General features: G+C 39.7%; 1 protein-coding gene across 2 annotated transcripts; it reads left to right on the top strand.

The window, feature by feature from the left end:
- Smp_133530.1 (hypothetical protein) lies at positions 1 to 24,512 on the top strand (the record flags this gene model as incomplete). 2 transcript variants are annotated; one of them, XM_018788526.1, is made up of 9 exons in its annotated part: positions 1 to 161; positions 886 to 1,008; positions 2,446 to 2,566; positions 7,601 to 7,888; positions 8,671 to 8,759; positions 13,211 to 13,567; positions 18,978 to 19,087; positions 19,137 to 19,317; positions 24,122 to 24,512. In XM_018788526.1, the coding sequence occupies 8 exons, from the start codon at positions 67 to 69 to the stop codon at positions 19,226 to 19,228; spliced, it is 1,275 nt and encodes a 424-aa protein (XP_018654060.1). In that variant the 3' UTR covers positions 19,229 to 19,317; positions 24,122 to 24,512. The 2 variants fall into 2 exon arrangements, with proteins under 2 accessions (XP_018654060.1, XP_018654059.1); XM_018788525.1 differs by having other exon boundaries at positions 67 to 161; positions 18,978 to 19,317; positions 24,122 to 24,506.
- Between the last annotated feature and the right edge of the window lie 54 nt (positions 24,513 to 24,566).

Here is a 24,566-nt window from a genome sequence, read left to right as displayed (position 1 = left end):
GCCCTAAGACCATTCCTCATGTATCACAAGTTTAAATACAGTTTCAACCAAGTCTACAGTGTTTAAATGTCTGTCAATTTGTGGGAGGATTCTGATTCGGATGACAACCTACCAGCGGAATGGGAACAAACTAATCAGGATAATTTCATTACCTACTACAAGTGAGTTGAATTACTTGACGAATTCACCAAATATTTCGAAATGAAACTTCCCGAAATGTATAAATCCCCCTTCCATTCAACAGAAACTTGACGATAGTTGTGATAATTAACATCACATAAATATAACTCAGAAATTTTCTATAAGTCGATGTATTTGATGAATTAAAGCTGATAATACACATCAAACATAAACAGACAAATGATAATGAAAATAATACTGTTATTCCGATAAATGATTGGGGTGTAAGGTGTTATTCACTACTCCACGATAAGAGCTAAGATGTTTACCATCGGAGTTAATGAGACTAAACTTTTTCATAAAATCTGAATATCGTTTTTCGTGTAGTGCATTTATATAAAAATTTCAGGGTCAGTAAACTATCACTGGACCGTAGCCAAACTAAATGTATCCCTCTCTACGTTATGAAGTTGACCACTAGTTGCTGAATTATTTCTACGAATCTCGTCTGTAAGCTAAATAAATTTTAGAACCTAGTAGAAATATGAAGCTTAAAATGGTTGTTATGTGGTCCTCTTAAATCTATCGACAAAAGAATATGTTAATAAGAATGTGATATTGGAAACAACTAGTGGATGTTAGGTTTACATTTTGAGGTTCATTATCAAAAGTTGAACCATACATTAAGTATCAGTACCTTAATTATTTTATCATATTTAAAAAAGCCAGTGTAAACATTTTACCCTATTTGTTTATTTTGTGTAGTCGCTTGACTGGGCTTTCTCAAAGGCCTCATCCAATTTCAGGCAACATTAAACAGTTACCAAATGTGTTGCCTAAAGGTTGGTCTTCGTGTTCCGATAGATCTGGAAGAACAATTTATTTAAAGTAAGAATCTTTGCAGATGTTGTTTGAATGGTAACCGACTTTTGTTTGTAGCCAGATCAATTTTTCTTTATTTAGTAGCGCGGATTTAAGTTTTATAAAACTAGTTGACCTAATTAATCAATATGGGGAGATTTGCATCCAGTATGCTATAAAATGGTAGCACAGTTTCCTATAACTTTAAAGATGTGGACAGGAATAAGAAAGAGCTCTATTGATCTTCGCGGCTGAATGTGTTAATTGTATATATCATTTTCTGTCGACAGTTCGTCTTTCGACTTTCAAAATTTGTCCAGTTCTGTCTCTATTAGTTTTTATCTCATGCCAACGTCTGGAACAAAGTAGTCGACAGACAGTTTTTTTGTACGTAGAGGTCTCAGATTGCAATGTTCTTATTTTTTGATTAGCAGTTCTTTATAAAGCTGATTCAATAATCATTGGTCCTAGATACTGTGCGAAAGTAATTGTTTGCCGATCTTCATGGGTATTGGGTAATACACCTAGTTTTGGCATACGAAGAGAAGAAAGCAACAAAATACAATAAATTTATCATAGTCTTCAAACATTGTCGTTCTTGTTTTTGGATGGAGATTTGTAGCTCATGACAATAATTGTGGGTTACTATGCTTCCTTGATCTATGTGGTTAAGTCGTGAAGCTCTAATAGTCTTTCTAGACAATAATTACTTCAGATAAAAGTAAGTCATTGGGATTTCTCCACAAGTGACTAACAGCATGTTTCGTTAGAATTAGCTCTTCTCAATATTTGTCCGGTCGTTGTCTCCATCTTTATTTTCATTGTCTTTTCAGCTAACATGATTCTTATCCTTACGGCTGTTCATTATTTTTCCCAGTTGATTAATAAACTAAATTCACTTCAACATATTTATTGACTGATAATTGAATTATGTCCTAAGCTATGGAAGATTCTGTGGTCTTACTTGGTTTACCTGACCTGGATTCCAAAGCGGAGATACGTTGTGGCGTTCGACAGCTAGTTGCTGTTTACGGAGATGAAAAATGAACCTCTTGGTCTGATCCTCTACCCCCTTTTTTAGATACCTGTTAGCTACGTCAAATTAGTCAGGTAGCAAATTTGTCTGGCCTGTCTAATTCTTTCCATCAACACATAACTTTTGGCTTGTTTGGTCTTTTTCAAATCAATCTTTGCATATATATATATATATATATATATATATATATACTTATAGTCGATAAGAAGCGAACATCATCTAAGTAAGCATGAATTTCTGTCCACCAACTAACTACTTCATGTGTCATATATTCCTTAATAATAATTATTGATTGTAGTTATTACAATTAACGTACTATCTTTATTGTCTGGATCTACTAAGATTAGGTTTACCAGTGTTTCTAGGTTAAAGTCTAAGCGAATTCTGCAGTAAGCATTTCTATCAACTCTTTTTTTTCTTTGAAACAGTTTAGAAACTGGCTGTTCAACTTATTCCGATCCTCGACTTGCTGCTGCTCGGTTGATCCATACTGCAAAGTCAATTAGAAGTACCCAACTTAAATTTGACAAATTCTCAAGTGTAAATGATGTAAGTTGGTTCTGTAAACAAGGTGTGTCAAGCTTGCATGCCTGCAGGTCGACTCTAGAGGATCCCACAAATTTGTGTCGGTCTGAGTTGCCATACCACAACGAGCCGAGATTAACATCATGAATAAGAGTCGAAACAATTGTATTAATAATAATAGTTAGAAGGACTAAACACTACAAATGTTATTCTGGAATGCTAAATGAAGAGCTATCGATTAAGAAATACTGGAACTCAAGGTATAGGGGAAGAATAAGAGTGAATGCATCTGCGTGATTGTGATCAATTCTGAGTCATTCCACCCAGAAAACTTTAACCACGTAGTCTGTATTTACCAAAATAGTTTAAATAAACTGTGAAATCATAGACTGACATCTTGTTTTAGGTTTGACGGCCCCTAGCTTTCATCCGACCTACACTCATACCAGCAACTATCTAATTTTGAGATGGTCAGTCAATAAGATTTACTATTCTGTCAACCGATTTGTCATCTTTACCCTGTATCAAACTTCAGGATCACTTACTCGGTCGTTCCATTGTATGTCCATTGTATGTATGCCCCCAAATGCCCTGGTACGGCCGAGAGTGGGGGGAGTCCGCCCTCCCTCTCGAAATGCTCTCACATGGCCACGCGTATATAGCCTCTGCCAGGGAAGTCCTAGCCACTGCCTTCTCGTGGCGGGGATATTGTTCACGAAAGTGAGAGAACAAAAAGCGAATGTCCGGCGCTTTAACCGGGTTGGTGGACACTGCGAGTCCACCTAGGGGAGTTGGAATACGTTGATTTCAAACCAATGGTGCACATGGGCTCCAGTATCCTGAAGGAACAAATGGCGTATGAATCAATCATTGGTCACCAGCTACCATGGGACTTCATCTCCTCACGATGCTCCACTGCCTTGTGGGTTAGAGCTTCAGTTCAAAGGCTCCGGGTGTGGTCCCCTAAGAAAACCACCTGCTTCAGTTTGGGCACCTGGGCAGTATCACAGCCCTCACATAAATCGAACGGGATTTGTGCCGCGCATATGTGTCTGGTGCTTCCTTGTACCAAATTTGTGTTTAAATAAATAAATAAAATTGTATGTGAACAATGCTTCAAAGACAGCCATAATCAGAAACTTACAGCCTACACATATTTCATAAATAATGTTTCACGGCTATATAATATTGCAGAGCAAAATGCTGCGCAATCTACTCTCCTCTTAACTGGGAGACAGGTATTTTATTCATTTGAACACATAAACACTGGTACAAGGAGGGAACCAAATACATATGCGCCACACAATAACAATGAGGCCAGTAGTAGTTATCATTGATTTGTATAAGAGCTATGATATTTCCCAGGTGCTCAAACCAAAACAGATGGTTTTCTTAGTGGACCACAACCGGAGCCTCTGACCTAAAGGTCTAATCCACAAGACAGTGGAGCAACGTCAGGAGATGCAGTGCCATGGTAGCCGGTGACCAACGATAGGTTCGTACACCATTTGTTCCCTCAGGATCCTGGGGCCCATGTGCACCATTCACCTTCTCCACCGCTCATCAACCCGTTTCACTTCTCTCTCCTCTTCGCTTCGTTCCTCTGATTGTCTGTCCAGGTCAATGAGTGTACGAGATAAACGTATTCAGACCTCATTCTCGTATTTGACTTATTTAATTGCGTTATTCAATAAAGCGATTTGAGTCTAATATTAATAACGTATACTTTGGAATTAACTCCGCCTGTAGCTCCTCTGGGGGTTACTGCCGGTCCCAAGCCCGGGTAAAGGAGGAGGGTTGGGCCTGGGGTTAGCGACCCCATCCCGTAGAAAATCAACTCGCTAAAAAAACGCTAACCAGAGAAGAAATTATTCAAACCATTTGAACTCTGCCCTGGGAGTAGAAGGAATAATTATGACGTCTCATGATGAAAGCCGAGTTCCTTTGGAAGTCGTGAGGCCTATGCACCTTCTTACAACCAGAGCGGCAATTTTTGTAGGTACATAGAATGTCCGAACAATGTGGGAGACCGGAAGAGTCTTTCAAATTGCTGCAGAAATGAGAAAATACAACCTGGAGGTGCTTGGAATCAGCGAAACACATTGGACGCAGGTTGGACAACAACGACTGTCTTCAGGAGAACTTCTGTTATACTCCGGTCATGAAGAAGAAAATGCCACACATACACAAGGAGTTGCATTGATGCTGTCCAGAAAAGCACAAAATGCACTTATTGGATGGGAATCTCATGGACCAAGGATCATCAAAGCCTCCTTCAAAACAAAAAGAGAGGGCATTACAATGAACGTCATCCAATACTATGCGCCTACCAACGACTACGATGAAGACGCTAAAGACCAATTCTACGATAGGTTGCAGTCGATCTTCGAGAAGTGCCCAACCAAGGACCTGACCATTCTGATGGGAGATTTCAATGCCAAGGTTGGAATGGACAACACTGGATACGAGGACGTCATGGGACAACATGGACTGGGAGAAAGGAACAAAAATGGTGAAGGATTTGCAAACCTATGTGCTTTCAATAAACTGGTCACAGGCGGCACTATATTCTCACACAAACGCATTCATAAAACCATTTGGATTTCACCGGATCACACTACACAGAATCAAATCGACCATATCTGCATCAACAAAAAGTTCAGGAGGACGATGGAGGATGTGAGAACCAGAAGAGGAGCTTATGTAGCATCCGATCATTGTTTGCTGGTCGCCAAGATGAAACTAAAACTCAAGAAGCACTGGACAACGGCGCGGACAACATCACAAAAGTTTAACACGGCCTTTCTTCGAGATGCTGACAAACTCAACAAATTCAACATAGCCCTCAGCAACAGGTCCCAGGCCTTTCATGATCTACTCAATGGAGAGGGAACTACCATGGAGAGCAACTGGAAAGGTATCAAGGAGGCAATCGTTTCAATATGTCAGGAGGTTCTGGGCCAAAAGAAGCACCATCACAAGGAATAGATCACTGTTGGTACACTGGATAAAATTGAAGAAAGGAGGAACAAGAAGGTAGCAATCACTATCAGCCGAACAAGAGCGGAAAAAACCAAGGCACAAGCCGAATACACAGAGGCAAACAAGCAAGTGAAGAGGAGCATCAGAACCGACAAACGTAAATATGTGGAAGATTTAGCGATGACAGCGGAAAAGGCTGCAAGAGAGGGAAACATGAGACAACTGTATGATACAACAAAGAAACTTGCTGGAAATTACCGTAAGCCAGAAAGACCAGTGAAAAGCAAAGAAGGTAAAGTAATCACCGACATGGAAGAACAACGAAACAGGTGGGTAGAACACTTCAAAGAACTCTTGAATCGACCAGCTCCACTGAACCCACCCAACATCGAAGCAGCACCCACAGACCTCCCAATCGATATTGGCCCACCAACAATTGAAGAGATCAGCATGGCCATTAGACAAATCAAGAGCGGCAAAGCAGCGGGACCAGACAACATCCCGGCAGAGGCACTGAAAGCAAATGTAGCAGCAACTGCCAAGATACTCCACATTCTCTTCAGTAAGATTTGGGACGAAGAACAAGTACCAACAGACTGGAAAAAAAGACCTCTGATCAAGATACGAAAGAAAGGCGATCTGAGCAAGTGCGACAACTACAGGGGCATCACTCTCCTCTCAATACCAGGAAAAGTCTTCAACAGAGTATTGTTAAACAGGATGAAGGGTTCCGTGGACGCCCAACTTCGAGATCAACAAGCTAAATTTCGTAAGGATAGATCGTGCACAGATCAAATCGCAACTCTACGTATCATTGTGGAACAATCAATCGAATGGAATTCATCACTCTACATCAACTTCATCGACTACGAAAAGGCATTTGATAGCGTGGACAGGACGACACTATGGAGGCTTCTTCGACACTACGGCGTGCCTGAGAATATAGTCAATATCATACAGAACTCCTATGATGGACTAAACTGCCAAATCGTCCACGGAGGACAACTCACCGACTCATTTGAAGTAAAGACCGGTGTAAGGCAAGGTTGCTTACTCTTACCCTTTCTCTTTCTCCTGGTGATCGACTGGATCATGAAGACGTCAACATCTGGAGGAATGCACGGGATACAGTGGACAGGCAGGATGCAGCTGGACGATTTAGACTTCGCGGATGATCTGGCTCTTTTATCACAAACGCAACAACAAATGCAGGAGAAAACGACCAGTGTAGCAGCAGCCTCAGCAGCAGTAGGTCTCAATATAAACAAAGGGAAAAGCAAGACTCTCCGATACAATACAATATGCACCAATCAAATTACACTTGACGGAGAAGCTTTGGAGGATGTGGAAACCTTTACATATCTGGGCAGCATGATTGATGAACACGGTGGATCAGATGCGGATGTGAGGGCGCGGATCGGCAAAGCAAGAGCAGCATACTTACAACTGAAAAACATCTGGAGCTCAAAACAATTGTCAACCAACACCAAGGTTAGAATTTTCAATACAAATGTCAAGACAGTTCTTCTGTATGGGGCGGAGACGTGGAGAACTACGAAAGCAATTATCCAGAAGATACAAGTGTTTGCTAACAGCTGTCTACGCAAGATACTTCAGATCCGATGGACAGACACTATCAGCAACAAGTTACTGTGGGAGACAACAAACCAGATTCCAGCAGAGGGAGAAATCAGGAGGAAGCGCTGGAAGTGGATTGGGCACACTTTGAGGAAATCACCCAATTGTGTCACAAGACAAGCCCTCACATGGAATCCTGAGGGTCAAAGGAGAAGAGGAAGACCAAAGAACACATTACGCCGAGAAATAGAGACAGACATGAGAAGAATGAACAAGAACTGGATAGAACTAGAAAAGAAGGCCCAAGACAGAGTGGGTTGGAGAAAGCTGATCGGCGGCCTATGCTCCATTGGGAGTAACAGGCGAAAGTAAGTAAGTAAGTAATACTTTGGAATTCATTATCCGAACATAATGGCAGTGAGTCTAGTATAAATATTTTTAAAATGTATTAATCGTTTTATTTTCATGATAATTTGGGGATATTTTCTCTTGTTGTAGATTCTATTGAATAAAGATCTCCGTGGGTTTTACGTTGTTGTTACAAATTCAGGATGTGGTCTTGGTTTATCGATCGCTGTTCATCTCGTCCAATATGGAGCTACTGTTATATGCGCTTGTACTAAATGTCCAAAAAATGCTATTCCTGTATTTGACAAAACGAAGGCATATTATGAAGGCAATATCACTGTAGACTTAACTTTAAAGTCAAATAATAAAGAATCAGGTCAACTTTATTGGATACCGTATAATCCTTTAGAGTTACGTAGCATCATACAATCCGTTCACGTGAGTCGTCTCCACTTTATGTCAAACGGTTATTTATTCGATGAAAAATCTTCAGTCCTTTAATTTTTTCGTATAAAGAAGGTCCACGATGATAGACTTGCGTAGATAACGAAATAGTGAGGTAGTTACTACTGTTTTACGACACTAGCTACCACTGAAATTTCCTATCATCAAGCTACAGGGGTCGCTTGACTATAAAATATAGGCACACCAAAATGAAAGCCTTAGATGTAATATTTCCATACAGATTTTCTTGATATCCATTACATCAATATTTTAATACTTTCCCACAATATTCATCTTTTAAATTCGGCAATTAAATTAAATCATCAGCTGTTTTCATGAAGATTTTTTTACAATTTAAAAATAACTTACGAATAATCGACATCAGTTAGTAAAGAAATAAAAGTTATTGTCCACTAAAAGGCCAGTTTGTTCTTTTGACTGACTTCATGCGTCATTTCCTGAAGTTCATGAGCTATAAGGTTAACTAAATTGAATTTAAAGTGTTAATTTATACTGTACTGCAAACTAATAAAATTGAAAACCATTCAAAACTCATTGGGCAAATAGTATCATATTCTTCGTGAGACCTAATGGTGTTGAATTTGAACATTTACATACATACATTATGTATTTCATGGTAGCACACCACTCAGACAAAACAGTTGTTCCTTTTTTTTACAGCAAATATCTGTTCATGGTAAAAAAATTACTCCTAGATTAAACTATATTTCACTTCTTTCAGCGAAATATTTTTCTTTAAACTGTAGATATTACAGTCATTGAACTGGCCTGTTCATGCGTGTATCATAACTGATGATTTGCTTCCTCCTTTCTCTGGGTGGAATTTCTTTCAGTCTTTTAAAAGGTAATTGTTATTGTTATTGTTAGTCTAAGTTTTATTGTAGTCAATATAGTCGGTTTGACAAACCATAAGATTTTCAATGTAAAATATCCTGACCGTTGTTGTTACTTTGACGTGGTGGTCGGGCTTGCCTATCGTGATGAAACAATCGTTCCTCAAGGTCCTACCACGCCAGGCAGGTCGGTTGAAGAGCGGTAAGACTAAAAGCAGTACACTCAAGGTCCGAGGGCGAAGTCTTACTGCTGACTGTACAGAGGTGTGATGGCAGTAGGTTGTTTCCTTCAGACAACCAGCATAACAGCGATGCTGTCTTCCCACAAGGAGGGGTGGGTTTAGAAAAGGTCGACCCTAAAAATGCGCACCTCATCTTACCCCACGGATATCTGTCTCCGACAGTAAGGTTTCAACAAGTACGGAGCTAACACAAAAAGTGTGTGACCGACCTCAAGCAGTTGTCCCTTGGGCACTGCGGTCACTCTCTCAGGTCACTATGATCAACCTTAACCCAATTTCCTTTCCAGGTACCTCCAGAAGAACCCTTCCACGGTGTGGGCGACCGGGAAGTGATAACCGCCCTCATACCTCTAACAGCACTCAAGGTCACTGTATTCATAATCAATCTCCTTTAATTACCATTATTCTTCCTACCTCGACTTTCAACACTAAACTACCTCTTTCGGCTTCCTCCTCAAGTGTCACCATAGCCAACGATTCTGGTGCGCAAAACCACTGCCCCAAGTCAACCGAAATCTCGCTCCAAACTACATACTGGAGCCTTCAACGTACGCACCCTATGTCAAATGGGTGGGCAGGCCTCCATGGCTAAGACCACAAAATCTCGTACCATTGGCGACTGCTGTGTCTTCGAAACATGCATACAGGATCCTAATGTGGTCATTCACTTGACCTCACTTCGCCCAAACGGAGAGCCGACGAGATACACCCTCCGTGTTTCTGGCGACCCGATGGCTAGTTCTCGTGGACTTGCAGGCGTAGGCATAGCACTTAGTACGAGAGCAGAACAAGCACTATCAGGGTGGGTTCCCGTTAACAGTCGCCCATGTATTGTTTGGCTAAACGGCCCTGTAAGAACTCAGAAAGATAGGGACACACGTCGTTGACTTTTCGTCATTTCTGCCTGCGCTCCCGCTGACTGCAGCCCTGATGAAGTGAAAGATCACTTTTACAGGAAGCTCTCTGAGCTTCTTCAAAAAGCTAAAAGCCCAGACATAGTACTTGCAGCAGGTGACTTTAATGCCCAAGTCGGTAGCTTAAACCAAACAGAAAGACATTTAGGTGGGTATTTTAGTATCCCGGCTTGGCGAACAAATAATGGTGACCGTTTACTGCAACTGTGCTCAGACAGTCGTTTATTTTTGACAAATAATAATTGTAAGCATAAGGAGAGACATCGTCTAACATGGCGACTACCTGCAGCAAACCAACGATGGACTCAAATAGACCATATTGCCATCAGTCATCGTTGGAGAGGCTCGATAGAAGACTGTCGCTCGCTCTGGAATACATATTTAGATTGTGATCATGCTCTAATACGAACACGTATTTGCTTGCGCTTCACTAGACGCAGAAAAGCCACATTAAGAAAGTTCATTACAGTTGGACTCAATGATGAGAAAGCTAAAGGTAAATTCCATGAAGTCACAATTAAGCAATTTTGAAAACGAGGCTGAACCAGATATTGCCTGGAAAGATATATGAACAGCTGTGGAAAAAACAGTGACCTCTACTGCACTGATAGACTCACGTAAACTTATCCCATCAGGCTCCGAACACGATGAAGATTGAAAACAAATCAAATCTAGGTTAATCCAAAGTCTACGGAACGATCGTGAGCAGTGGTGGGTAACAAAAGCAAAAGAAACGGAAAAGGCAACGGCTGTGGGCAACACCAGACAACTCTTCAGACTAATAAAAGAAACCGGGATTAAAAAGTCAAGTGTAAGTGAGACGACCTCGGAAAAAGAGGACACTCTTATCTGCTTTCAGTCTAGACGTTTAGAACGACAGGTGGAACACTTTAAGGAGCAGATTAGCTGGCATTCATCTACCCCACAATACTCAACATTTCCAAACAACCTGAATGGAACATTGAAATAGGCCCCTTGACTCTAAGTGAAGTTTAAAAACTACATCTAATCTGAAATGAGGAAGAGCAGCTGGTCCAGATGGATTGGCTCCAGAGGTCTTTAAATATGGTGGTCCAGTTTTAGTGATTAGATTGACTAATATTTTAGCTAAAATGTGGGAGTTGGACGTAATCCCATCTGACTGGTCGCAACCACTGATTGTGCCAATATATAAGAAAGGGTCAAAATCATCCTGTGATAACCATATAGGGATTAGTTTGACTAATATAACATCTAAAATACAGCCTTAATAATTATCGGACACCTAACTAAGACTCGTGAACTGCAAATACGAGTATATCAGGCTGGCTTCAGACTTGGTCGTGGCTGCATCGAGCAGATATTCATCATTCGTCAGGTTTTAGAACACAGGCATGCTTATCGGCGTCGGACAATGGTGGTCTTTCTTGACTTTAAAGCAGCATTTGACTCTGTAGACCGAGAGGTTCTGTGGAAGTGTCTGTCATTGAAAGGTGTACCTCAGAAGTACACAAACCTTGTGAAATCTCTTTACTCGAACACTACCAGTTGAGTGAGAGCTTACGGCGAACTGTCATATGATTTTGCAACCTCAAGTGGTGTCCGACAAGGTTGTTCACTATCTCCATTTCTGTTTAACTTCATCATAGACCTACCGCTGGAAATAACATTCTCGTCGACTGAATTTTCAGGAATTGATCTACCAGGAGGTCTGCTTATTGACTTAGAATACGCAGATGACATAGTCCTGTTTGGTGAAGACGCTGACAAAATGCAGTCTTTTGGCAGCACTGAGCAACAATGCCAGAATGTTTGGGATGTTTCTCCCAATCTAAGTAGGAATTGTTGCTCCAGAACTGGCCTGCGTCCATACCTGAACTAAGGATAGGGAGTGAAGTAGTCGAACGCGTCGACAACAGATGAATATACTGCGCAGCACTTCGTGCTGTTTTACTTCACAGCTGCGAAACGTGGCCATTAAGAGTAGACGATTCTCGTAAGTTACTAGTATTTGATTACAGATGTCTTAGAAATATTTCCAGCATCTGCTGGGATCACCGGGTAATTAATAGTGAGGTTAGACTCAGGGTATTAGGGAATGATGACAAATCAGTTGATGAGGTTGTGAATCTACATCGATCGAGAGGGTTGGGCCACGTATTACGCATGCTCAACCACCGATTACCACGACGCGCAATGCTGACTAGTATTAGCGATGGTTGGAAGAGAGTTAGGGGCGACCAAACCAAAATGTAGTATCAGTGCTTGAAGTCACCAACTTCTAGTCTGAGTCATGTTGGCAGATGCAGACTACTTGGTTGGGGTCGGCGCAACTACCGCAACCAGTGGTTGGAGACTGTGGGTGGTATGGTTCAGAATCGATCACAATGGAGTAGGTGTATACACTCTCTGACTTCCCTTAAACTATAAGATTAAAATTGCTTCATATCTTTCTTTCTTCTTGTACTGCATCCTTATGTACAATCTTGTTTTATATATTACCACCAATAAATTAATTACTTCTATGAATTCGGAGTTCATCTTGTTGTGCTAATGAGGTATGGCAACTTGAACCGATGCATATATGTGCCTGGTTCTACGTTGTGGCTGACTGACAATGTAAAATACAATGTATCCATAACTCGGTGAAACGGCATTGAAATATAATTTTTAGGATTGCGGTCATTGGTTACGACATATGCTGTAACGTTTATAATCACTAGGGGTCATTCATTTTGTGGTTAATAAAGTAAACATTTTATTGTAAGAAAAAAATACGTAATTACACCTGAGAATCATATTAACAATATAATTTCGGCAAACGTTTATAACACTATCATTTCCTCGTACTTCAATGATGAAAATCTTAGCAGTTTCGTCATGTTCTATATTATCACTGAATAACTGACTGAAATATACTTATATATAATACAGAATCTGTACTGTAAAGATTAGCAGTATCATTTGGTTTCATAGTTCGGAGAGACTGGTGTGCATTATAATGGGTTAATAGTCAGTTCTTTAAATTGCAGTAGTCTTGGTAATACACTTTACTTAATTGCTAAAAATGTATTTTCATCATTTATCTATGCTATACTCAAAGCTTTTTGCAGCGATTTCAAATAAAATCTATCAACTATTATAAAACATAAATACTCTACTGTATTGCCTGATAAGTAATTGTTATTTCCTTTGTTTGTTCTGAATGATTATTAATGATTATGTTTAGTGAAAACAGTTTATTTAGGTGATTTTCATTTTAATCACACTGTTTTTAAAATCAACTTGCCTAATTCCTACTTCGTTTTGTATTTACTTTGATTGTAGGATAGTGTCTTGTTTGCGTGCAATGATTCCTCCTAAAGTTTCATCCTGGTTTAAATCTATTTTTAAGTTTGTAACAAACTATGAGATACAAGTATTCAATTGGTTTGGGAAAAAAATACTTCCTGCATGGATTCCTGCTTATTCATGCGAATGTTCATTTAAACATTTTCCATGTTTAACTTCTGACGGATTTGAAGTATCAATGCAATGTAATTATTTAGCTCCTGCCTTATTTTTGGAACGATTGTTAAAAGCAAGATTTGTTGATTCTTCATCTTCTCTTTTAACTACTTCACCAGAAAAAACATTTGACAGCTCAACTATGCGTGTGGTGATAGTTTCATCAGAGATTCACAAGTAAGCTTCACTATAAAATAATTTATTTATGTTTAATATTTACTAACAAATGATTCTTAAGTTATTGATTAAAAGTTAAAATAGAATAAGCTAACAGTTGTTTACATTAGCCTAGTTGTATATTTCTATATCAGTGATCGTCCTCTACTGAACCGAAACCATGAAGTAAGGTAATCACGAAATGCCACATTCATCAATAAAGTTAAATCTTTTTGTATTTGTGGCCTACGTAATTTACATGACACCTGAGGTAGCGTTCTTAGGTCTGGTCCTTCGAATTGCTGATAATCTTCATTTACTTTACTTTCTAATTCACGCAGCAGCCCATTTGTGATGAAAATTCTGTCTTGTCTTAAAGAGCTCAGATCGCTGACAGGTCGGACTTTGAATGCTGCCAACTAATATGGAATCTGAATCAAATTTTCTAGAACGTTGTGTGCTATTCAAAATGTCCAACTTCACCAACCGTACATCGATGCAGATTGGAAAACTGGTACGTTTGGCTTTGTTTTGGGAAAGCCCTAAGTTTGGTGTTCGCTTTATTTTGGAGATCCGTAACCAAAACTCTAGCGAAGCACTTTAAATTGCTTTCCATCTGTCTATGCGAAAAGCTTGTTTCACCTACGTTTATCCGGGGATCCTGCGGCATCTCCGTTCAGTGTGGCTGATGTTGATGGTACATTAAGCATCAGAAAGGTGACGGAGCTTATCCATCGGATTTCTATTAAAAATCATTTTTGTACTGTCGGATTAACAAACTTTACCGAAAGGAGAATAAACCTGTGTGGAAAACGATGTCTTCTCTCAATCTTCGCCTACTCCTCGACTGATTGCATCCAGGAAGCAGTCAAGAATAAATTGTACTACCAGTTAAATGGTCTCAAGAAAGTATGTTCGGCAGATAGCGTGGTACTAACAGGTTATCTGAATCCACAGATTGGGCGTCTAAGCACAGATAGAAGTCTCTTGGGTGGCCGATGGGAACTCGTTGATTTCAGGTCAGATAATAGTTACCGTCTTCTGAAGCTTTGCGCAGACCATAATAAATTTCTGGTCAACACCAACTTTCAGTACAGTCGTCCCCGATGTACTAGTTGGCATCCTTCGTCTGCATCTGAAGCCTAGATTAAGACTGAGTACATCACGGCCAGCTACCGCTGACATGGTTTTTCACAAGACTGTCGCTTGTGGGTTAGAGCTTTAGTTCAAAGGCTCCGGGTGTGGGCCCCTGATAAAAACACCTGCTTCAGTTTGGGCACCTGGGCAGTATCACAGCCCTCACACAAATCGAATGAGATTTGTGCGGCGCATATGTATTCGGTGCCCCTTTGTACCAATATTTATGTGTTCAAATAAATAAATAAACTCTGGGATTGTGTACTGAAAAAAGTTCTAGCTGGCAGCTTGTCAACATCTTAAAGGCTCTGTATACAAGCATCTAAAGCAGAGTGAGGGCATGTAATCCCTCCTCGTCATTGTCCCATCCCAATAGTGAGGTTAGACAGGATTCTCTAATCTCATTATTTCTTTTCAACCTCGCCATCAATGACATTCTGAAAGCAGTTCTGATGGAAGTAGGTAATAGTATTATGGATCTGTTACGTGGAGAAAGACTTTTCTACTTCCAACATACGCATGGTATTCAAGCTAATTAGTTGACAATAAGTGTCTGTAGCTATTACACGAATATCACACCTTCTAAATAAAAAATGGTTGTGCAAAACTTGCAGAAGACTGTGTCTCCAATTACTCTTTGTAGCAATGCGTTAAAAGTAGTCGAAAGGTCCGTAAATCTGGTTTGTGGTGTGACAAATGAAATCAGTTTGCATTTAGTGATAGTCAGAACAGTCCATGCCAATGTGGGTCATGTTTGGTTCCATTGCGGTGTTAGTTTGGCTGTAAAAGGTCGGGTTTTCAACCTGTTAGTGACAGTGATTTTGCTCTAGCTGTGTAAAACCTGGTCTTTACGAGATGTTAGGAAACTTTCTGAATTCGATCATCATTGCTTTGGAGGATCACTTATATCCAGTGGCAGCACTATGTTAGTGATGTTAAGAATCGTCACAGTGACTAATTCAGTCTTTGTCACCATCTTGAAACTCTGGCCATGGTTGCTTGGAGATGTTCTACAAGCTACATTCCAACAGCTTCCACTTCGTCCAATCATTGCCAGGTGGGAAAGAGGTTAGATGGTAAAATTATAACATGGAACTGTGATATGAAAGTTGTACAAACTAGCATCTTTCATTTTAACACGTCTCCTCCGTTGGAGTCATAGAGATAGTGCAACTCCGGTTTTAAACGTTATCAGTTATAACTCAGAATGTGAACCAACGGCGATTCTGCCGTGGATTCCTTTCACATTCTTCATAAAAGTAAAAGAAACTACCTTAATTGAGTTATTTCTGGTTTTTTTTTTATCTGAGCTGTTTTCCATATTATACTACTATCGTTCACTTTTTATTTTTTTGTTTTTGATTATACTCAACCTCCTTCCTCTTCTATTTCTTTATAATTTCATGTCCTTATTTGTGTAGCGTATACTTATGATGGTGCGCATTTGCACCACTATTTATGTGTTTTAAATAAATAATTGCAGTTTATCAGAAACTGCTTTACGTCGATTTATTTTTTGAGCCAATATGATTTAAGTTGTACGCTTATGATACTTCTGAAAACTGGCTTACATGTTGTGATAATTAGTTTCTTTGGTTTAGCTAATGTAAATGCAAAGTGACCAGATACTTGTGTCGTAACCGAGCTCGTATGATCAGGCCTTCTATCATCAAAGTAGTTGTATTATTGGTTAGGCTAGATTGGTTGTATAGTTCTGATGACTTTCTATTGACTAATGACCTAATAACCCTTTTTTACCAATAACTCAATAACAGTAAGATAACTACCGAGATCAGTACTTAACTCCTATTGTTCCAGGATGCAACTCCCCCCCTCTCTTCTGTCCGACAAACAGAATGGGACAAAAATATGACAGGCGGTTGAATCTCTATTGTACAGTTTATTTCGTAACTTAAAATTCGTGTGACTATACAGACCAGTTGCCTGACTACACTGCAGCATAAAAAGGAAAATACAATGAACACATGGCTACACCATAAGTGAAAGAAATCTAATTAATAGTTCTGTAGTAAATTCACAGTAACTTAGGGAAGGCACAACACAGTACGGTGGATTATGAACCCGACAAGAACTCACAAGCATGAGAATATAAGAAAATAATTATCCGATAGAAAATGTGCACTAATTCTCCGTGAGGTATTTCCAAAAGTTACAACATTCACCCCATTATATCAGAACAACTACTTTGAAGTTCAGAAGTTAACTAGGTGTATGAGTAATAGTAACAAAAATTAACCTTGAACAGCATACTTTTTAGAAAAGGGTCTCTCAAAGCTAAATTATTCCTTTACCAAATAAACCCATTGTGTTGTTGGTGCAAAATTATGAATATTCAGATGAATTTTTCTTCTTAACATTTATTAAAGCTGCACGATGATATTTAATTCAAAAAATATATATAGTTAATTAGAACACAGGATGGCATTGGGTCATAAATTGTTCCTAAATATCGAAAAGATTATGTGATGAAGTTAATTGATAATAAAGGGATAGTAAGATGAAAATAGTTTTTAGACGAGGGGTTCTTGTGATGAACATTAAGAAAAAACAATTGATTTCTGTAATTATATTCGATCAATTATTCTGGAAAAACGTCATAGCAATTGATTATTGAGCACAGAAAATAAAAAGATTGTGATTCATGGTAGAATGAAACCAAACATGGTGTTTAACTTTGAATTGGAGAAGTAATAAAGCCCCTGAAATATGAACGTTTTTAGTTTGCATTCCCTTCGAAACACTTCTTTCGACTGTATGGCTGACTTTGAAAGGCGTTTCTGGTTGGACAACATGAACAGAGTTCACGAGGTGTACTGAAAATTATCTATTGATTGAGTTTAACATCTAGTTTGAGTAGTGTTAGGTGTGCTTCGAAAGATCTCTCTAGTATCTGATTATGTGCCTTAAGAGCACCCCTCGTGTATTTCGGGACCACTGAGTGAGGACTGGCGAGGTCACTCATGGGGTACTAGGTAAATATGGGAAATCGGTTGGTTCTGTAGTGAATCTTCACCAACTGAGGTGGTTGGGACATGTTTGACGTATACCCAACCACCTCCTACCTTGATGGGTATATTATCTGGTGTAGGAGTAAGTTGGAAGGAAGCTAGGGGCGGCCAAATCAAAACAGTACTGGTCTATTAGGTCGTTGACAAATGTAATGAACCGTGTTGGCAAGTATTAACTACCTGGTCGGAGTCTACGTGATCATTGTTACCAGTGATTAGGTACTCTGAATGACATTGCTCAAAAATTAATTCAATTTGCAACAGTTTGTGTTATTCCGCTGTTGGCACTTTTGACTGGAACTCGATCAGTTTTAGTCATTCTGTGCAAATTGCCTCGATTTAGCACGTTGGTAAAGATTAGATGGAATGTGAGTTGCAGTGAAATCCAAGACGCTCGTTTTGCTCTATTTGGGGCTCATCAGTCGGGTGTGCCTGGATCTCAGGTTTGATATTATATCCGTCGCATAAGTGAGTGGATGTCTGGACTCAGTAGCTAAGTGGATAACGCGATGGCGTTTGAAGCAAACGGTAATACGTTCGAGTCTCCGAGTGAACACTAAATATGGGTTGCATGTACACCCAGCTGACGAGTCCCAAATCAGACGAAATAAGCGTCCTGGATCCCACTGCTAGTCACATTCCATATATTATATGGTTCAAAATCGTTTGCAATGGCATAGGTGCATTCTTTGCCTTTCTTTAGATCCTGAGTTTAATAATTTACCATAATTTTCTATTTCAGTGGTTTGTATTTTATTTTGGGTCGTATCTCCAATGCATTATGTTTTCTATTACCACTAATACTGTTACTTCCTCTACTACTCTGTGATTTGCTCTAACAGCTTTCTACTGCAGTGATAGTGGTTTATGGCAACGTAGACCGATGTACATATGTACCAGGTTCTATGCTGAGTTTGACTGACTGACTATTGCCATTCTTATCACTTTTTTCAAGTTTCCAAAGCATCAAGGTCATCCATAATCCTATAAATACCTATCCTTGTACATAAGTTAGCATTCGGAGTGTAGGTCCTCCTATGCTTCCCGATTTTTATTTTGGTATCATGATTGGGAAACTTCTAGAGACTAAGGGAATCGGCGCCTAATCAGATACAAAACTTATAAGCGATTGCACATTAAATTAGTTGTCTCAGTATCCGTAACCTTGTTTTTACATATAATGTTGTTTGTCAGTCTGAACTCTATCATTTGACGCCTAATTTTTTATTCTTCAATGTCTTCAAATGAATTTCTTCATTTTTTAGAGAGAGTAATTTGCAACACTGTATTAAAAAACTGGATATACCAAAGATGTTTCAGACAATCCCAACATTATTGCATGACACCATGAGACAATATGCGAATTGCAAACTATGTATGTTATTATTTATTCGTGAATATCACCAACTTATCCGTCATTTTAGTGAAACTAGCACAAATTTATCCACTATACCTACGATATTTACTTGTACTGGATGTGATCCATTTAGTGTGTATTGCAGCAAAAAATTCTTAGTGAATCTTTATTACTGGTCTATCAAAAATCCATTTCTTTTGATATTACAAATTGTATACCTTTTATCAAGACCATTTGGTATGTCTTTGGTAAGTTGGAAACTTTTTAGCTCCTAACTATTGTTTACTATTTAAATAGGTAGCAGGAATAAACGCACATGTTAATCCACATGATTAATTAATATTATAAATTCTGTTCATGTTTTAACATTTTCATTAATCTGTTTGAGTTGAATGACTGCAATTTATGATACACCAAACGCATTTTGCATACATATGAGTGAATGTTACGTACAAAATAATTCAGCTAGTTTAATGACCTACAATCCAGATTAAATCCCATACACCTACAGTTGAAAATTTTGTTAAGATGGAGTATTTTATTAGCCATCATTATAGACGGTAAATGCAATGATAAACACCTGGACTTCGGGGGACAAAAGATGGGTATGTGGTTTTATGGTCCTTAATTTGGGTTTCTCTATTTCAAAATGTCGAAATATTGATTTGGAAATCCCTGTAGCAGATATCAACTTAATTCTGGGGTACAAAAAACACGGACATGGAAAATCATCCAACGATTATTTCCAGGGGATAAAATATCTGTTGGACAATTCTACGAACCCAATTTTCGAATGTTGTACCTGAATAAATCATCGTCAGTTACAACGTAGAACTTCGTATGTACGTACATCAGTTCGAGTTGCCATACCACATTAGCCCAGAGATCCAGTTGTCGATTCAAATCCCATAGTGGTAGGAGTAGTAAGAGTATAAGCAGTAAACCGAAAGATTAGGGTTTGAAGATGTTATTCAAGGAGTGTAATACAGTGAAATAAATTTGGAAGGAGAAAAAGGATAGTAACATGAAGAATTCAGAAGATTAGAATTTGGTAGAGCACAAAGAGTGGATGCACCTGCGCCATTGCAAACGATTTTGAGCTATGTTATTCAAGGTCTCTAACCATCGGTTGTTTTCATCTCGCGAATCCCAACCAGGTAGTCTACACCTACCAGCATGGCTCAGTCTACTTGTCAGTGACTCCATGGATTTGTGCCATGTTTTGGTCTGGTCGCCCCTAGCTTTCTTCCAACCTACTTCTACACCATGAAACATTGCACGTCGGGGCAGTCGGTGGTTGGGCATACGTCACACGTGCCCCAGCCATCTCAGCTGATGAAGTTTCACTACTTCATCAATCGATTTTCCATCCTTAACTAGTACCCGTTTCCTAACAACTGCATTACTTACTCGGTGGTCCCAGGATATACGAGCAATGCGTCGAAGACACCTATGATCGAACACCAGTAGCCTACGAATATCCTCTACTCTTATCGGCCATGTTTCACTGCCATAAAGTAGGACGGAACGAACTGCTGCACAGTAAACCTGTCCTTTGGTTGCTAGGTGGATATCTCGCCTACACCATAAATGACGCAAGTTGGCGAAAGCTAGACGAGCCTTCTGTATCCGTGCTGAGATTTCGTCATACACCAGACAACAAGGGCTGATGAGATTCCCAAGATAAGTGAAGCTGTCAACACGCCCAACTACTTCACTCCCTATCATTAGTTCAGGTGTCGATGCAACCCAATCCTGAAGTAACATTTTGCACTTCGAGGGAGAGAACCGCATGCCGAACATGCCTGCATAGCTGCTTATAGTGGTCAGAAGACTCTGCATTTTGTCAGCGTCTTCACCAAATAGAACTATGTCATCGGCGTATTTTAAGTCAACAAGTGAGCCTCCCGGTAAAAGTTCAACTCTTGAAGATTGAGATAATGAAAGTGTAATTTCTAAAAGCATGTCAATGACAAAGTTAAACAAGAACGGCGAGAGTGGAGAGCCCTGACGAATACCACTTGAGGTAACCAATTCTGATGACAGTTCGCCAAAGGCTCTAACTCGATCAGTTGTGTTCGAGTAGAGAGCCTGTATGAGGTTGATGTACTTCTTTGGCAATCCTTTCAGTGACAAACACTGCCATAGAACCTCACGATCAACGGAGTCAAATGCCGCCTTAAGGTCAAGAAATACTACGATTGTGGGACGTCTGAATGTGTGTCTTTGTTCTAGGACCTGAAGTAGTGTGAATATCTGGTCTATGCAACCACGTCCAGATCGAAAACCAGCCTGGTTTTCTCTAGTCTGCTCTTCACGAGCTTTGGTTAGGCGTCGAAGTATTATTGAAGCTAATATTTTAGACACTATATTAGTCAAACTGATTCCTCTGTGATTGTCACAAGAGGACTTTTGTCCTTTCTTATAGACTGGCACAATCAGTGATTGGGACCAGTCAGATGGAATTACGTCCAGTTCCCAGATTCTACCTAAGACCTCAGTCAGTCTCGCTGCTAGTACTGGACCACCATCCTTAAAAATCTCAGGAGTAAACCTGTCAGGGCCTGTTGCTCTCCCTCGCTTCAGATTTCATATAGCTTTTTCAACCTCGTAGAGACTTGGAGGACTTATATCAATTTGCCATTCAGGACGACTGGGGATCGTGGATAACTGAAGTGTGGCCGAAGGCCAATTGAACTGATCCTTAAAGTGTTCTGCCCATCGATCCAATCTCCTGGATTGAAAGTGAATGATACGTCCATCTTTATCTGAGATAGTTTCACTGATAGTTGGGTTCCTAATACCGGTATCTTTAACAAGTCTGCTGTTACCTATTGCCGCTGCCTTTTCCATCTCTCTTGCTTTCGCTATCCACCACTGTTCACGGTCATTGCGTAGGCTTCTTATTAGCCTGTGCTTAAGCTGACTCCGCTCTTCGTCATGTTCAGAGCCAGATGGGATGAGTTTACGAGCATCTATCAGTACGGTAGATGCTCCCGAGATCCATTGTTTCTCCCTAACCTTATGGTTTACCTTACTAGCAGATATCACTGCTGTTTCCACAGCTTTTCGGATGTCATTCCACGCTGCCTCGGGGTAGGCATAGCTTAAATGGCTGCCTAGCTGTTTTTCCAGTTGTTACTGAAATATATTCTTAGCTTGTCTATCATTAAGTATAACCCTAAGAGGTTTCCCTGCAGTGTCTTTCCTACTTACATGAGACGCAGACAGACACGTGCTCGCACTAGAGCATGATCTGAATCCAAACATGTGCTCCAGAATGAACGACAGTCTTCTATCGAGCCCCTCCATCGGTGGCTGATAGCGATGTGATCTAATTGGGTCCAACGTTGGGACGAATTCGGAGGTCGCCATGTCAGATGTTTTTCCTTATGCTTAAAGTTAGTATTTGCAAGAAACAGGCGGTTATCTGAGCATAGCTGCAACAGACGGTCACCATTATCTGTTCTTTTAGCCACGACACCATAAGATCCATCCAGGTATCTTTCCCTTTCACTTAGTTTAACTACTTGAGCATAAAAGTCACCTGCCACTATTACTATATCAGAGTGCCTAGCTTTTCGGAGAAGGTCAGAAAGTTTCCTGTAGAACTCATCTTTTATATCGTCTGAGCTGCAGTCAGTGGGAGAGTAGGCAGAGACGACGAAGAGTTTCCCTATCTTTCCGAGTCCTTCCTGATCCGCTTAGTCGGACAGCGCATAGACGACTGTTTATTGGGATCCAGTCTAAAAGAGCTAGTTCTACCCTAGGAGTTAATGCTATACCTACTCCAGCGAGGCCACGAGAAGCAGTATCAGGGCTTCCAGATACACGGAGCGTGTATCGAGATGGTTCTTTATTTTGATATGGTGAGGTCAAACGAATGACGCTACTCGGATCTTGTATGCGCGTTTCGGAGACGCAGCACACATCGATGGTGTGAGAATCTAAAGTCCTAGCTAAGGGGGCCTGTTGTCCTATTTGGCATAATGTTCGTACATTAACAGTTCTTACATGTAGTTTAGAGCGTGGTTTCAGGAGACCAGGAATAACGTTCCGTGTACTCGAATCGTTTGCCCTAGTGATGCGAGGTGATGAAAGGACGTGAGAAAGGTTAGTCGTGGAGACAAGGGAATTGTTGGAAGGTGTAGGAAGGATTTGAAAGTGACCAACTTGGTCTCGTGTGCAGTTACGGGTATGAGGGCTAATATCACTTCCCGACTGCCCACACCGTGGAAGGGCCAATGTCCTGTTATTAATTGATGAGACCTCTGGGTAAACCTAGGGTAGAAAATGTATTACTCACCCAACTATCAATGTACAATCTGATTCTTGATGTTGAAGCCACAAAAATAATTAAATGGGGAAGGACTGCTTAAGAAGCTTCAATTTCCATGTTTTTGTTGGGGAGATCCAAAGTGTTTCTCAAAAAGTCCAGAAGAGCTCTGAAAACTCTGGGAAACATTTCATCCAATCAACGTTGAATAGAAGTCTCTCAGAAACATCTAGAGTGAAAAGTGAGGGGTCAAACTTCTTAGTGGATGACTACTTATCCTGCTACTATGTTCACTATAGTTCCAGAAGCCCGGGGCCATTTGAAATACTATAAATACCCTCAATTTTTTATAAGTTAGCTGGCTTTGGAGTAAAACATTTTGTTTCATACTTCGCATCTTTTCTCTTGTGTTCAAGTTGTTTACATTTAACCAGGAGTTATCAGAAGAGCATAGGAAACCGATTTAAGCGTTTAGTCAGAAGACTTGTTAGTCTGGCGTATATATGTACATTCATAATCATTTAACGTAAGTGAAGGTATCGACCTTGGTAAATAAGTGGCTTACCTATTACGCATCACCGATGCTATGAATCGATCGACCATACAACATTGACATGTCGTGTAATTTCGTACATCTTATCCAGTTTTTCTGTTGTCATCATCTATTGTAATAATTGTAGAGCATACACAAAAGCTCTCTAGAACCAGGAGTGTTAAAAAAACTTAACTAAAAATACTTTGTTTTTTCGTCTTATCTTTGTGTATACTTTCGTTAGGATCAAGCGATTGCTAATCCTGTACTTTGTGCTGTTCACAAAGTTACAACTTTGCAACAATCGATAACTGGTCATCCTAATCAGATCCCATATTTTGATAAATGTCGACCTTCCACTACATTATTAGATGACCTACCAGTTTTTGAATTGGATTTTTTGTCTAAAACTATATTTACCGATACCATGAATATTTTTTGTAAATTTGAATAATAAAAATGTAAATACTTGAAGTCAAGACGACAATTTTTTCTCTCCTTTCGTGTTCATGTGTTCGAAATGTCTTGAATGTTGTGAAGTTATTATTCAATGTACCTTTAAAGTCACTTGCTTTTATTATCGAATTCATTTTTCATTCCTTAAATTAAAACACACCTGTTAGTTTATCATATGTATTGATCTTGAATTTATTCAGTTTTTAAAAACAACCTTTGTTACTATGAACAGT

This window comes from Schistosoma mansoni, chromosome W (genome assembly GCF_000237925.1).
Source record: "Schistosoma mansoni strain Puerto Rico chromosome W, complete genome".
In the NCBI taxonomy this organism is placed as follows: domain Eukaryota; kingdom Metazoa; phylum Platyhelminthes; class Trematoda; order Strigeidida; family Schistosomatidae; genus Schistosoma; species Schistosoma mansoni.
Note: the sequence above shows the minus strand (reverse complement) of the source record. Positions and strands in the feature narration are given on the sequence as shown.